The sequence below is a fragment of the Coptis chinensis genome, chromosome 4 (assembly GCF_015680905.1).
Source record: "Coptis chinensis isolate HL-2020 chromosome 4, ASM1568090v1, whole genome shotgun sequence".
NCBI classification, from domain to species: domain Eukaryota; kingdom Viridiplantae; phylum Streptophyta; class Magnoliopsida; order Ranunculales; family Ranunculaceae; genus Coptis; species Coptis chinensis.
Window position 1 is genome coordinate 4,026,504 of NC_141459.1, and position 14,947 is coordinate 4,041,450.

Consider the following 14,947-nt stretch of genomic DNA (forward strand, 5'->3'; position numbering starts at 1 on the left):
AAAACTATAGTGTCCAAGTGTCTAACATGGTTTCACACAAAAGTGTCTATTGGTACTTATGTCGGAGCGAGTTGGATTTAACATGGTTTGACACAAAATGTCTAAACTTAATACAGTGTTGAACTACCAGTGGGTGACAAGAGTAAGATGCATAGCACACTTGATCACTGACTCTAGTGCTTTGTGTAATGCAAACACTGGTTATCCCACAACCATTTTGTTGCTATGTGCTTCTTATATATTACAAGTTTACAATTACAACACACTACTTAGAATTCCAACAAGCTTGTCTTACCCTCTCTGTGTTTGGGATTTTATAGAATAGCCTTTCAATCTGACATTGATCCGTTTTTGTTACTAAAGCAAATAGAGAAAATGAATAGAAAGATAAGAAAGAAAACAACAATCATGAGAAATAGAAGGAAAGTTGATTGGTGAATAAATATGCACGAAACCGTCCGCTTCTTAGCTAATACTCTAATACAACTAGTATTTGTAAGAGAAACAAATATGCCAAACTCAAATAACAACCTATCATTCAAGTAGCTGGAATGATGCCTCGGTCGTCGGCCTACCAAATAACCTTTGCTAGCAATTCAACATAACACCCTTATATTCAGTGCTAAACTGAGGGAACCCAAACGAGATGATCCTCAGGGAAGAAATGGCACACTGGGTCAGTTCCTGGCTTGATTCCGAGCATGACAAATGATACATGACCTGGGTCCCATGCTGATGTATCCATGTGGCAGACAACGACAGCTTCTACTCTCTCGTCATATTCACCCATTAGTGAAACCTTATAGACTTTACTTTGAGATTCTTGGTGATGGCAATAGAAAATTGTGTAAGGGTAAGGCATAGTGTGGCATGCTACCATTTTTGTTGCTGATATCTCCCTTGAAATATTTAAAATAGTATAATTATGCAGGTGTGAATTAATTAGAGATGGCGTTGTTGATTTCCTATGATGGTTCGTTGTTAGAACTTTGAAGTTGGTGCCAATGCCAAAGATAGCTCTTGTGAAATCAAGCATGGACTCTAAGGATGTCGCACAAAGCTTGGTCTCTCCTTCAACGGGTGGAAGCTCACATTGTCTTAGCGTGTCTTCCATGGCTATGAATTGGGGAGAGCCATTAGAGAAGGAGAAGATATGAAGAAGGTAAGAAAGTCTGTCGGATGAGAAAGGTATGGAGTCAGCTTCTTCTTTAGGCAAGAAATGAGGCGAAGAAGAGGGATTTCTTCGAGGGAAGTAGATGGCCATTATGTTCCCTACCTTGAGGTCCTCTTCAATTAAGAACACATTTAGTGCAGGATCCATGTGACCCATGTGTGACATTTCAACATGGTTATGGCCATGTCCCCTTTCATGGCTATCGTCACTGTGTTTAGTATCCATATGTAAATCGCCATCCAGTCCATCACCATCCATGCTATGTAGTCGTAACGCTAATTTTTCTTTAAAGACTTCATCATGCATAGCACCATCATCGTTTCTATGCTGGTGTAGACTCTTCAGCTTTGCACTGTCATCATTATCAACTGGATGTAGCTGCCGAAGCCCTTCGTTTTGATATCTTAAAAGGTAATCGTCTCTGGAATCTTTCATGTGATGCGCCTGACGATTTTCATGGTCATGACTTGTTTCCTCCTTCCAATGCCCTCCAGCCATCACTCTTCCCCCACCCTCCAAGGTACACTATTACATAGACACAAGTAGATCATAAAGCTTTATAGATATCGATTATTACCTACAAGGAATTAGATGCTGAGGACAAGACGAGCAATCAGCATATCTTATAGAAGACTAGTTTTGATATTCATCCTGTAAAGAAATTCCGAGAATATAATAGAAGAGTACACTAAATTTAGAATCGCATAATAATGGCTGCACTAGGTCTAGTACTAGTAGTTCCTGACTTCCTGCAGTTGTTTCCTTTTGTGGTTCCTTTTCACTTAACGTTCGATATTACGAGTAAATTGTTCAAATAAACACAATATTAACTCAAGTGATTTAAACAGAGAGGTTTACTGAGGCATTAGGAGACGAAATTGAGTTCACCATCCAATATTCAATTGCTTACATATCTTTGAAAATGTATCTTTATCCAAGTTATAATGATGGCATGCAAAAGTATAATTAGCGGTGAGTAACTTTCATTAGAAATACTTTACCATCATAATCAAAAAATGCAGGAAGAGGCTCGAAGTAGTATATCCACAGCTCATCTTTCTTTCTTTTCTTGGAACTTTTCCTCCCATCTTCTACTCTTGGAGCTTTTCTTTTGTTCATTGATCTTTTTATAATAATAAGGGTGTATCATCATCACGGATGTAACAGTAAGGCAAGATAAACGTGGAACAATTATTCGGTTCAGATTGGATATTTGTTAATATAAAAGAGAAAAACTAGTGTGGGCAGGAGAGAGAATGTGAGAGAGAATCTAGGACACTCATCAGCCCGGAGCGAGATTGCACCAAAAAATACTGCAATCAATGTCTCTACACCCAGCGCACCCTAAATGTCACAACAAACAAGTTTTCATTTGATAGTAAGTGGGTGTTTGGTTCTCATTTTTTCAAAAAAGTATTTTTTCTTAAAAAACACTTTTATGAAAAAGTATTTATTCTAAAAACAGTTTTTCAATAAACATGTTTGGTTGTGACTTTTCTTAAAAGCTATTTTATCAAATCGATTTCACACTATGTTTACCGATATATTTTGGATATCGTAGATAAATCACTAAAAAGTCTAAAAACATCCTAGGAGTTCGTTTGCCTTTAAAACAAAGTGTTTCCTTCAAAAAAAATAGTTTTTAACTTAAAAACAAGTTTTACCTAATTATCATAAAACAAGTTTTTGGGACCAAAAAGTGTTTTTTGGATGAAAAACTATTTTTTTTTTAAATAGAAACCAAACACATTTATTTTTTCAAAAAATGTTTTTTCACTAATAAACACTTTTTAGCAATAAATAAATAGGATCCAAACACCCCCTAAAGTTTCATCATTCGTACGAATTTTATTATTTTCTTGCAAATAGTTATCATGTCCACAGAAATGAGTCTGTATTAAGAAATTTGGCTCCATACTGCCCCACCTACTTGCCAATTATTCACGCTTCAGAACTTAATAATTGAAACATAGGTCACCATGCAATCCTATCGGATTATGTACCACTCTATTATTTCAACACTTGAAATGTTTATCATAATATCTTACTACTGAAATAATGTCAATAGGTTAAATGGTTTGAATCAGATGTTGGGGACAGTGGGACACAAGGTCCATCATGTCATCCTATAGGAAACCATGTATGCCAATCTTCTGATAATGCTGCGTCAATTTGCTCTATATCAACTAACATTTTTACGCTTTATTTCAGTCAATTTGCTGAAAGTAAATCGTATTTGACATGGAGTGGTGGGAGCCTGCAAGCATGGACCTTAGTCGATAAGAATTAGCTGCCTCGTTCCAGAGTGGAGACCCTTTAACTGACTACGAGAAACTTAAGTTGCAGTCTTATTACAGGATCCTCCTATTAGCAATTCGGCTCCTACTCCAGCATTCCAAGAGTCGCTGATTCTCTTGTATGTACCAAACCTAAGAATAGTGTAGAACCTGCTGTCAGCATGTAGAATGCAATCTATCAAATATTTACTTCAAGACCAGACAAAAGAATGTGGGATGAATTGGTACTTTATACTTCTATTTATGAACTTGTATTTATGAAGTTCAACTAAATAGAGTGCATTCAACTTATATTTATGAAGTTCAATCCTTCATAATTGATCTTGACGAATTGCTACTTTAAAGCAAAAGGATGTGGGATTTAGGGATACACGTTAAATCTAACATCATACTTGCTGACGAGAGGGAAACAAGAACCGTTTCCGGTAAGGCGAAAGAACTCTAGAGCTTGCTTAGTAGCTCCAGTCTCCCCTTCTTTTCATGCATCCCATTAGCTAAGAACGAACCTAAAGTTCCAGGCACCTTTCCTCTTCCCCTGCTGTCTTACTACAAGAAACCTCCTATTAGCAGTTCACCTCCAGCTACAGAGTCTGGAAGCATGTTCTGTATTTGTTCTACACAGAATTTATGTATATATTCACAATTCAGTTCAAAGGCTAAGGATGCAGGTTCTTACAATATATTTGAGCATCCTGCCAGAAAAACCAAGCCTGCTCCACCCTCTTTAGATGCAGCAATGGAGCGGGTGGCAAGTCACATGCTTGACAAATCCTGTCACGCCTAAATGGTTAAATTTTACACACGAGATGGTTTGAATGCTTTGGTTTGGTTTGGTTTAGCGCAGCATATGTTTTTCAAAAACATTGAAACCTCTGAACTTATGCGTTCATTTGCTCAGGAGAAATATATTTTCTTCAATATCATAATAGTGGTGACTAAAACACATCATTGCGGACATAAAACTAAAACAAATCATTCAAAACACCACCTACTTACTAACTGCAAGGATCTACAAGCACTATGACCTTCACCTCATACCATAATTTAGTAGTATGCCTTTTATCAAGACATAAATCATCTCCCTAGTAAAAACTAAAATTGGCTACTTCAATCTTTTGCATTTTACCAATCATGGCCTACTTTCAAAATTTTAAGATGCTACAAAGAACTACTGGTTTGAATGATCACAAATTTGACATTTCATATACGAAATACAAATTCACCAAAAAGTGTATAGTTCACAATTCTCATCCCTGGCACAGAGAATGTCAGCTGAAATGTAAAATCATCAAAATCTGTTGAGTAGTCAAGAACTGATACCATAACAGTAGGATATATAAGAAGACAAATACACTATTGCCTCCATAAATCATTAACACACTAGGTCCAAAACATCAAAAAACGATAGTGATAAGTAAAAAGCTTACTAAAGCATCCAAACAAAGAGTGCAAGATTATACCTAGACCGCGAATGTGATAAAGTATTGACAGCTGATAGAAACATGAGAAACACAGAGAAGGACTAAATGGAGGAGACAGAAACTAAGCTGTTGACATAAGCAAAGAACCTCCCATTGAAATAATCTTGTCCAGACTCCGACTTATGCAAGTCCTTAAATTGCTTCGTACATATGTTATAGGAAGTAATTGTTCCTCCAGTCTTGAAAACCAGCACATCACCACTGACAGAAGGCAACACCTGGGCACCTTCTCTGTTCCCCATATAATCCCGGGCACCTGAAGTGTTCCCCGGACTCAGTATGTCAACAACAACATCAAGCTTAGGCTTGCTGCCATACATGTTCATGGGCATTGTATTCTGATACAAGTTTGCAGGGTACACAGACAATTTCTTACCAGCCAAAGAGCCATAACAAAGCTGTCCATTCATCTCAATATAGCAACTTCGGTAACTTGCGTAAGCACCATGAGTCACTGCATGTTCACTGATAGGATCAAAGGCGAGAATCGCACGGGAGGACTGCCAATACACAGTTTTGTCCACATACAACCCGGAAGTTGGCACCACCTTCTGATTAAAACAAATTTCTCTGGAAAGCTTCCACGAATTCTTCTCTGATGAATATATCTCAAACTCAGTAGCATCAGGGAATTCAACAGATGCTATAGCACATACCACCTTATAATCCGCAGAAAAGTTAAGTACCGAAGGTTCAAAAACAAGCACAACAGCCGGGTCTGATCCATGATCACAAGTCTGTTTTGGAAGAACCTTCCACTGCATGTTAACAGGATTGCAAACATAGTATCGTTTCTCGCCAGTTTGACCTTGACAAAGAAGTAATCCATTTGTCGACGACTTAATATTGACTGGAACTGGCAAGAAACTAAGCGACGGGTCAGGTACACCATAAGCTGCCACGTCAACAGGAATAAAAGCCGGTGCCAAACCCCCCATTTGAGACTGGTGAAATAAACCAGACATTTTACGAAACTTATGAGATTGGTTGTGAGTGAAAAAAGGGGTGGCAATAAGCTGACACCAGTCTTTACAAACAACTCTAAATTTCAAAAGTGACTTGGCAGGAAGACATGGCAACGCGTTTTCCCTTACGATAACTTCCACATCTTTGCCTTGTCTCTTGGCTAAGTCTTCCGCAAACTTACGACGCCTTTCCTGTTTTGCTTGAAGTGACATTGTTCTTCCTAAAAATCACAAAAATGGGGCTTTTTGAACGAGAATTATACACACTATTGCAATCAACCAAACAGACCCTAAGATAAGGCGTAACTAGGGTTTAACATAATAATTCCTACTTTTTTATTTAGAAAATTAAAGTAGAAAATACAAAATATCAAACAGGCCCTAAGATTTGATTTTGTTTGTTATTTTATTACATGTATGAAAAATGTGAAAATAATAATAATAAGATGATCGAGATGAAAAGTTAAAAAATGAAAAGATCATGGAAACTTACAGTGGGGGTTTCTTGTGGGAGTGATTTCAAGAAAGAGAGAAGGGAAAAGTAGATTCGCTTGACTTAGAAGATCACGTCTCTTCTACCTACTGCTTACTTGGCAACGATCACTTTTTAAACTGTGGTCCTACACTCGTACGAGTAAAACTGTAAAATTCGTGGAATGACGATATTTCAGCTTTTTATAACAACACCTTTCGGAATTTCTTTGAAGTGTGTCGGCTGAAGACCCGATATTTGGTGTTTTTTGTTTTTTTTTAAATTTTTTGAAGACTTTTTGTGTGAAAATACTGATGTGGATACCAAATGTGTGGTCCTCACTTCGGTTCAAAGCCTTTTCTCCTTGTTGAGTTAGCAGTTAGCTTGTGAAATGTGATATTTGTGGGTTGTACTTCCGTAGAAAACAAGTATGCTTTGATGCATTTATCTTATGCTTGGGGAGACATTTTGGGTACCGATCGTATAATCTCCTCCTCTCTATAACACACTCAACTAGAAAAAATTGCAACAAATCAAGTAAGGAGCGGATGTTGTTGCATTTTCTAATGAAAATCAAGTTGTTGATAAACAAAACAGCAGAAATTCTTTCTTTTTCCAAGTTTTAGTAAGGTCATTCAATAAGTTGGACATACTATTCTGCTAAAAATTGTGGTAAACTAGGTCACAAAATAAACTTTATTATTTCATGTGAAATTAGTAATAACAAAAACAATGATAACACCATGTACAGAACCTTAACCAAAGCACTGATCTCCTGGAAGTGGCCCAGGAATGGAACCCTGCTCAATGAATTGAAGTCCAAAAACAACGAAAATGGCTAGCAAACACAAGTAGGATAAACCTTCAACTGCTCCCAACAATCCATAAGGTCCATTTGGCAAACCTGATCCTGTTTTCGACTTGGTGTATAAGGACCATGCAACAATGCCCACAACAGCAAGGTAGCTTACACCTTCTAGTGCACCTATTGAGCCACCAGGACCAGGAGGAAGACCACAACCTGTAGTCTTGAGTGTGTAAAGAGACCACCCAATAACAGGTGTAGATATCAATCCACTTACTACTGCTACTTTCTCTGTAATTCCATCACCACTGCCTTTGCTCTCTTCTGCCATGCTCACCACCTTCAGTGGCCTACAACTCGGGCTTTTTCGGCATGCTAGATTGCGGTTCTGAACAAGTGAAGAAGGCAACAATGCAATTGCCTGTGACGAGAGGATTAATTTTGAGGCCTTCATGTTAATCTGAGAAAGAGGGGCGCAGCGCGGTTATCCTACTTGTGATGCTGTGAGATGGCGAAAAAGTATTCTATATACCTTATCCGATGCTTGTGTGTAAGAAAACAGAATTTGTGATAAGGCATGATGGTAAAACAATCAATTATTTTTTTTTGTTTAGCAAAAAAAAAAAAACAAACTATTTTTAAATTCGACCTTTATGCTGAATGGTGCTATCTAGCAACGCTACTATGGTCATACTACAAAATATCGCGATATTTAGGGATATCTATCCAGATTTCAGAAAAAGATATATAAATATCACGATATATTTAGAGATATATACGACTATAAATATCGGTGATATTTTGATGATATTTATGATATTTGTGATATTTGAAGATATTTGGTGATATTCTGTGTGTATAACAATTTTATTTAATATTTATCATTATATTTTAAATAAATATAAATAATGTATCATGATATATCAATAAATATCCACGATATTTGTCAATATTTTGGATATATTCACGATATTTACATGTGAAACAATATCAAATATCCCCAGAGAGGAAGATATATCCACAATACATATCTAGAAATTGAATATCAATAAATACCTATATCCTGACATTTTGTACTATAACTATGGTAGTCTCATGTTATTAGGATGCCAGGTTGTTGGGGTTAAAAAAATGATGTGAATTCTTGCCTACTCGTCAGAAGAAGATATTAAAACTAAGGCCCAAAATATCGAATTCGGTAAATATATCAGTACCCAAAAATCGATATATATTGGATATGAAAATATCGAATATATCTATTTTTTTTGTGACCAATCCAAACTATCTAAGATATCGGATATATCGAAAATATCGGAGGACATAATAGCAACATTTATTTATCAAGAAAACCATAAAAAAATATTAACAAATAATTAACCACAATGTCATAATCTAATGTACTCAAAGTGTCAAATTACAAAATAAGATAAATAAGTTACATCAATACATAAACGAGTGACGTGGCTGGTCAACTTCCATACCCGATTATTTAATTCTAACTGCTTCACAATATCCTACCCAAGTGTATACAGAGTTATACTCACCGTCGAGAAATTGTTGATCATGTCACTCATATTTTTGTGTTGGAAATTCTAACATGATTATAATTCGAAGAGTGTTGGTGTAAGTATACATTGGGCGCAATGTAACAAATCCAGGTGTAGTTCCAACAGATTCATAACTTGGATAGAGCTGTCCATATGTTGGATTGTTGGTTCAGGTTGTGGTGCGCCATAAGGTTGTTGATCAACCCCTATCCAATATCCATATAAAGAACCATATGACGCACTACTTGTACAGGGTGACTAATCATGCCACTAGAAGAATCATTATCTCTTGATTGGTTGTGTCCCCAACCACTACCATATACCCTCTCATTATCATGGTTGAGTGTTTCTGAACTCATACTCATATCAGATATCTCGCCAATATATATCGGAAATCTTTATATTAAAAAATAGTCAAAAAGTCAAATGATTTATATCGTAAATATCACATATATCGATTATATTGGCGATATAAAATTTTATATTATAAATTCCGATATATATCGGAAAAAAAAGATTATATATTTGGTGGATATATATCGATATCGGTGTACCAAAAAATATATATATATATCAACTATATATCGGATATATCGGTGATATTTTTAGTCCTTGATTAAAACAGTATAGTAATTACTCAGAACAGTCAGTGACTAACCAATGTTTAATCCGGAACAAACAGGCGAGCAGTATGCACTGAGGAGAAAATAGAATTAACTGTTGAGACAAATGAATATGTATACATATTTTTTATTTTCTTTTAAAACGTATACATTATCTTCACAAGTTTGGTAGATAGTTAGATACACAACCAAAATGATGTGATATGGAAGATGCATTTCAATGCTATATTTGGTCATTTCCCATGCAAGCTGCACTACACATGCTTTTACTTTGTATATATATTGTTCTTCACAATTTACATTTTATATATATCATGCAAATATTGTCGCAGCCTACCTCACATATTTTATTTATGCAACTTATACAGACTTTTAGAACCAAAAATAATATGGAGTGCATGATACCACTCCTGAGATATTGGAGACAACTAAGAGCAAACCTATTTTTTAGGTTCCAATTTTATGAAGTCACTTAAGAAGTTGAATAGATGTTGATGTAACTGAGATACTGGGATATACTTATTAAATGTCTATCTAGACAAAGATATAATGTTTTGAAGTTCAACCTCTCAATTTTCTCTAAGCCTACTTCAGGGGTATGATAAGCAAGTCATTAGGGGTATGATAAGCAAGTCATTGAAGATACAAAAACATTATAGAAGTAGTTAGTGATGTCAATTTTGTTATGTTAATCTGTTAGAAACTTGTCTATATAAAGATATGATGCAATTCATTTGTTATTAATGAAATCACAAGTTCTTTATGCATAAACAGATCTTGTGAAAAATCAAACCCAAACTTCTCCTTTTCTTCTTACTGTCAATCGTGAGAGAGAATTATTACGCCGTTCTAGAGAGAAGTCTGATTAGCATTTTGTAACTATTAAATCCTGTGAGGAGAAGACGCTATTGTAGCCTTTATGCACCAGCAGAAGGGCGAATAGATGTTGATATCTGGGGATATAACTTCTTCATACGTGTCCTTAGCTTGAACAGAATATCATGATATTAGCAGAATGGCAGAATCTGTTGAATTGTAAATGTTGATCTCACGATAATATTTTGCATCTGAAAAAATGTCTAATTTCGAAATATCGAAAAAAATACGGTGAAATATCATGACCAAAGTTTCAAAGATCGTGGGCATTTATACCAATCAGTTTCTAGTTGAGCACCACCGAATTTCCCCCTCTTTGTGACTGTAGTTCCAGAAAACCTGAAACAGGAAAAAAAAAAAAAAATGTACAGAATAAAATGCCCATACTGCTCATCCACACAAGGTCGATGCAGCAGCACACAATCAAACCAATCAATAACAGAATGCACATCATGTGGTCGAGTAATAGAAGAAAGACAAACCCAACCCAACGAACTATTCCTCCTCCGTGCCCAAGACACACCCTTATGTGTCGTCACTTCCGACTTAGCCTCAATTCCCTCACCCTCAATCATCGGCCCAAACCCACAAACCGATTCCGACTCCGAAGACCCGTTTGAGTCCACTGGGTTTATTTCAACTTTCTCAACATGGTCACTCGAACCAACACCGTTAATAGCACGTACCTCGTTTTCATATTCTGGTATGTTGGCGGAGCTGGAACGTTGTTGTAGTATTACTGACACGTCTGCGACTGGTGGTGTTGTCGCTGTGGATAATTTGAGAGCTTATTTACAAATAATTGACGTGTCTTCGATATTGGGATTGGATTATGATATATCTGATCATGCTTTTGAGCTTTTTAGAGATTGTTCTACTGCTACTTGTTTGAGGAATAGAAGTGTTGAAGCACTTGCTACTGCTGCTCTTGTTCAAGCTATTAGAGAAGCTCAAGAACCTAGGACACTTCAGGTACCCATTTTCCTTGTTTGGAATTTAATGGCCTTTTTTGTAATTAATTTTTTGTAGTTATTGTTAAATATGAGCTTCAAGGCTTACTACCTATCAGCAATGATGATGGCAGAGACTGACAACGATTGATTGTGTACCGTTTAAAAGTTCGGACTCCATTCCCGTATGATTCAAGGTCATTGAGTCACACATGATAATGAACCGAAAAATCCGAGTTAATACCTGTTTGGAATGCTTGATGACCATAGGGGCGCTTCTGTACATGGTACAAGTACAGAGTACGATGCTTTATTAGTACGCGCTACAGTGGGGGTAGCTTAGTTGGAACAACGTTCCAGGTCGTCGGGTCGTTTGGTACTCTTGTCTGGTACTGCAAGCTTAACTGTTTTATTGCTTTTAGTTTTGTAAGAGAAAACAACCACTTTAACCAAAATATGACAAACATAATCCAAAAATTTGTCGCCAGTTTTTTGTGATCCGGAGCTGGACACAACACAGATTGGGGTAAAGGATCCAGATCTGATCCATGGAGATGATGGAGATCTTGATAATTATGCTGTGAACATAAGTGCAGTTTGACTGCACTGCTGCTTGCTGGAACATTTAACAAGTGGGCTGCTGATTGATTAGGTCCAACTGTAAGTGTGCGTGAACGAGACCACATACATGAGGAACCATTGTGGTTGAACCTTTGCCTTCACAACTGAAATATACTCCAGCTTTTTCACCCTGTTCTGTATGGAAGACAGCTTCATAGTTAGATGAGCTCAAAGTGTCCTTGAAAAGCTCCTTCTTGTTCGTACAACGATGGATCTTGTTAGAAGCTTGCAAGTGGAGTTTCGGAATGATCAGGGTCAAAATTTTGAAGAACTGGCTGAGAAATCAAAGTATCTTATGGTCATATTTTACAAGTACACCCACTTTAGCAAGTGCTTAACATATCGATATGTCCATTCTTAATAATTTGGAATCGAGGAGGACCACTTTTGTATAGTGCAACTAGTTGTGAAGTTGTTAGTCTCACATTTTGAGTCTTTGGGAATGTCTCCTCAAGCGTATCAGGAACTTCATGAGACTGCTCTACTCATAAGGGTAGCCTAGCGAACAGACATAGAACATGCTTAAGAAGCTAACCTTGTAATCACAACTGGCACAAGAACATCAGCGTGAACAAAAGGCAGAGTAGGAAGGCTGATCAAACCATCAATTGAGTGCAAAAGCTGTTTCTTAAGAGGAAAGAAAGTCACTTCCTAGTATTATTAGTAGTGGTGCGGGGGGGTTAGAATATAAATCTCTAACTCAGTATAAATCAGTGTCCTATTCAGCAACAGTTATAAAAAACTTGTAACTAACTATGTGCACGGCTGTATGTAAGTAACCTGCCCACTATCATCTATAAATATGTAATAGTTAGTTCAAAGAATGTAATGGAAACAGATTGACTTAGTCTCAATTCTCCCTTTCTTTTTTATTGGATACGAGTGAGATGAATATTTTAACTAAGTATTCATTATTCTGATTGATCCGAAAGTATTCACACAATTATCTTGCCCTAGTAGCATGTAAAGTATATCGACGCATTACATGAGCATACTTAAGCTCAAATTGGGTGGAGTGGAAGGGACATGAAATATAGGGAATTGCTGCCACCAAGGTTCAGCTCGTGAATTCATTGTCCCATATTGTCTGTAGTTAACATTTGCTATACCATGTCATCTTCAGGAAATCTCCATTGCTGCCAACCTACCTCAAAAGGAGATTGGGAAGTACATCAAAATACTGGGAGAGGCTTTACAGTTGAGTCAGCCAATTAACAGCAATTCTATTGCAGTCCACATGCCAAGATTTTGCACCCTCCTGCAGCTAAACAAATCTGCACAGGTATTTTCCATAAAAATTTAAGTATTACCTAAGGCTTCTCTTTCATGGAGGTTGAATATGAACTACACGGACTCACTTTGCAGTAGGAAATAACTTAAACTCCTCAGCTGATGTAATAGAGAAGGAAATAAAAGATTATCCATTTAACTGTATTTCTCTGTTGGCGTTGTTCTTATTACAGGCTAAACTTATGCGTTTTACCTCTTGTAGGAACTGGCTACGCATATTGGAGAAGTTGTGATCAACAAATGCTTTTGTACACGTAGAAACCCAATTAGTATTTCTGCTGCAGCAATCTATCTGGCCTGCCAACTAGAAGACAAGCGCAAGACACAGGCTGAGATTTGCAAAGTGACAGGTCTCACTGAGGTTACTCTTCGCAAAGTCTACAAGGAACTATTGGAGAACTGGGATGATCTTCTTCCTGCTAACTATACTCCTGCTGTCCCTCCGGAGAAAGCTTTCCCCACAACTGCAATTACCTCAGCTCGATCTTTAGCTCCTAGAGTTGATGCAAGTGAGGTTGCCATTTCTTCAGACAAAGACAAGCAACCCGAAGTTGAAAAAGATAAAAAGATTATCCTGCCAGAGGTGGATAATCTGGTCAAAGGTAAAATGGAGAGTGAAGTTAAATCCACCACTCGTGTTCCTCATTCTCCTCCAGCACCAATTGGGGCAGGGAATATTGATCAGCAGGTGCTGAACCGGGCTAAGACCTTCTGGGATCCTCAGCATCCATTTAAAGTGCCTGGATTTCAACATAGTATGGCAGAAAAGGACCAGACCAAGGGTCGAGGCATTGATATCAATGAGACTCAATTCAACCTTTCAGATTTTGAAACAAAAGCAGATAAGGAGCCAATGGATATTGATAGTTTGCAAAGGCCACCCCAGTTTTCTGGTCCCTCGCCTTCAAATGCAAGCTCCCATTTGTGGTCATTTCATACTCAACTTTCATCTAACTCTTCCAGTGTTAAATTTTTGGAGCCATCACAGAGATCACGTTTCCAAGGGGTTAAAGGAGTTGGAAATCAAAATAGCAGTGAGGAGACAGGTCATGGTGGGGATCCTGAAGGACAAACTATGGATTTGTAGTGCAAGGGTGCAACAACTATAAAGAAACACATGTATACATTCTCTGTGAACTAGATAATCCTAAGGTTTGTTCAGAAGCTTAATGAAGTGATTGTTTGTTCCGAGGGGTTGTTTTATTTGTCTTATTTTCAGAATAATTAGGTGTTTTGGCTTATAAGCCAAACAAATTCATCTCTGGAAGTAAACAGCCAAAAACCATAAGCCTCAGAATCTCAGCTTCAAAATTCTAGATAACCATTCTGACATCTTTTTTTCCCTGGTAACAAACATTCTGACATCATGGTACCTAATATCTAACTAGTCATTTTGGATACTTTCAGTTCACTTTATTGTTCTGTAACAATTGTTGATTCGTTTTGCTAAGTTTAGAGATGATTTCGTCACGTGCATCCCCTGTTTTGTTATTATTACTAGAAATTAGTTTCTTGTTCTAGTCCTCAAAAGTTCAAAATGCTCATCATGTCTTTGCCCCTTTCTTTCTTTTTTTCCCCTCTAGTTATTAAGAATTTATACCAATTTCCCATGATTAGTTTTTTTTTATAAACACTGAACTTGAAGAATATTGCTAGGACTAAATGCTAATAGGATATAGATACCAACTGCTAATATGTCCACAAATTCGCTCTATATCATTTACCAAGAGGACTCTTTCTTTGCTTTTTGTATCCATTAGAATTTCAATTTTCACAATAAGAAAAAAAAATCTCCCGTACTTACTTATATCATTAAAGAATATTAAGTCTTACATGTTAAATCAAT

At 36.9% G+C, this 14,947-nt stretch overlaps 4 protein-coding genes across 15 annotated transcripts; 1 reads left to right on the plus strand and 3 right to left on the minus strand.

The window, feature by feature from the left end:
• Positions 1-411: 411 nt before the first annotated feature.
• Positions 412-2,334, minus strand: LOC147501296 (BURP domain-containing protein BNM2A-like). Its single transcript, XM_086606330.1, has 2 exons — positions 2,176-2,334; positions 412-1,699 (listed from the first exon to the last, which is right to left on the minus strand). Exons 1-2 carry the CDS (start codon positions 2,260-2,262, stop codon positions 623-625), a joined length of 1,164 nt encoding a protein of 387 aa, XP_086462456.1. The 5' UTR covers positions 2,263-2,334; the 3' UTR covers positions 412-622.
• Positions 2,335-3,133: 799 nt separating this feature from the next.
• Positions 3,134-6,568, minus strand: LOC147501297 (F-box protein At5g03970-like). Of its 12 annotated transcripts, none has more exons than XR_015221306.1 (5): positions 6,411-6,568; positions 4,932-6,138; positions 4,148-4,242; positions 3,864-4,085; positions 3,134-3,603 (listed from the first exon to the last, which is right to left on the minus strand). XR_015221306.1 is itself a non-coding variant. In XM_086606331.1 (2 exons), exon 2 carries the CDS (start codon positions 6,128-6,130, stop codon positions 4,994-4,996), a length of 1,137 nt encoding a protein of 378 aa, XP_086462457.1. In that variant the 5' UTR covers positions 6,131-6,138; positions 6,411-6,568; the 3' UTR covers positions 4,775-4,993. The 12 variants fall into 12 exon arrangements, 1 of the variants encoding a protein (XP_086462457.1); XR_015221308.1 differs by having other exon boundaries at positions 3,134-3,621; XR_015221309.1 differs by lacking the exon at positions 3,864-4,085.
• Positions 6,569-7,067: 499 nt separating this feature from the next.
• On the minus strand, positions 7,068-7,761 carry LOC147501298 (anti-muellerian hormone type-2 receptor). Its single transcript, XM_086606333.1, has one exon. The coding sequence runs from the start codon at positions 7,646-7,648 to the stop codon at positions 7,145-7,147; it is 504 nt and encodes a 167-aa protein (XP_086462459.1). The 5' UTR covers positions 7,649-7,761; the 3' UTR covers positions 7,068-7,144.
• A 2,769-nt stretch (positions 7,762-10,530) lies between these two features.
• PBRP (plant-specific TFIIB-related protein) lies at positions 10,531-14,289 on the plus strand. The gene is made up of 3 exons (XM_086606334.1): positions 10,531-11,212; positions 12,935-13,093; positions 13,304-14,289. Exons 1-3 carry the CDS (start codon positions 10,604-10,606, stop codon positions 14,186-14,188), a joined length of 1,653 nt encoding a protein of 550 aa, XP_086462460.1. The 5' UTR covers positions 10,531-10,603; the 3' UTR covers positions 14,189-14,289.
• The last annotated feature ends 658 nt before the right edge of the window (positions 14,290-14,947 follow it).

What these genes read in the sequence shown, in the direction of transcription:
- LOC147501296 (XM_086606330.1), bottom strand. Translation starts at nt 2,262, where the DNA reads ATGGGAGGAAAAGTTCCAAGAAAAGAAAGAAAGATGAGCTGTGGATAT. An exon ending in TGCATTTTTTGATTATGATG is followed by an intron (nt 1,700 to 2,175) that starts GTAAAGTATTTC and finishes TCTATGTAATAG; the next exon opens with TGTACCTTGGAGGGTGGGGG.
- LOC147501297 (XM_086606331.1), bottom strand. Translation starts at nt 6,130, where the DNA reads ATGTCACTTCAAGCAAAACAGGAAAGGCGTCGTAAGTTTGCGGAAGAC.
- PBRP (XM_086606334.1), top strand. Translation starts at nt 10,604, where the DNA reads ATGTACAGAATAAAATGCCCATACTGCTCATCCACACAAGGTCGATGC. An exon ending in AAGAACCTAGGACACTTCAG is followed by an intron (nt 11,213 to 12,934) that starts GTACCCATTTTC and finishes TGTCATCTTCAG; the next exon opens with GAAATCTCCATTGCTGCCAA. An exon ending in AGCTAAACAAATCTGCACAG is followed by an intron (nt 13,094 to 13,303) that starts GTATTTTCCATA and finishes TACCTCTTGTAG; the next exon opens with GAACTGGCTACGCATATTGG.
- LOC147501298 (XM_086606333.1), bottom strand. Translation starts at nt 7,648, where the DNA reads ATGAAGGCCTCAAAATTAATCCTCTCGTCACAGGCAATTGCATTGTTG.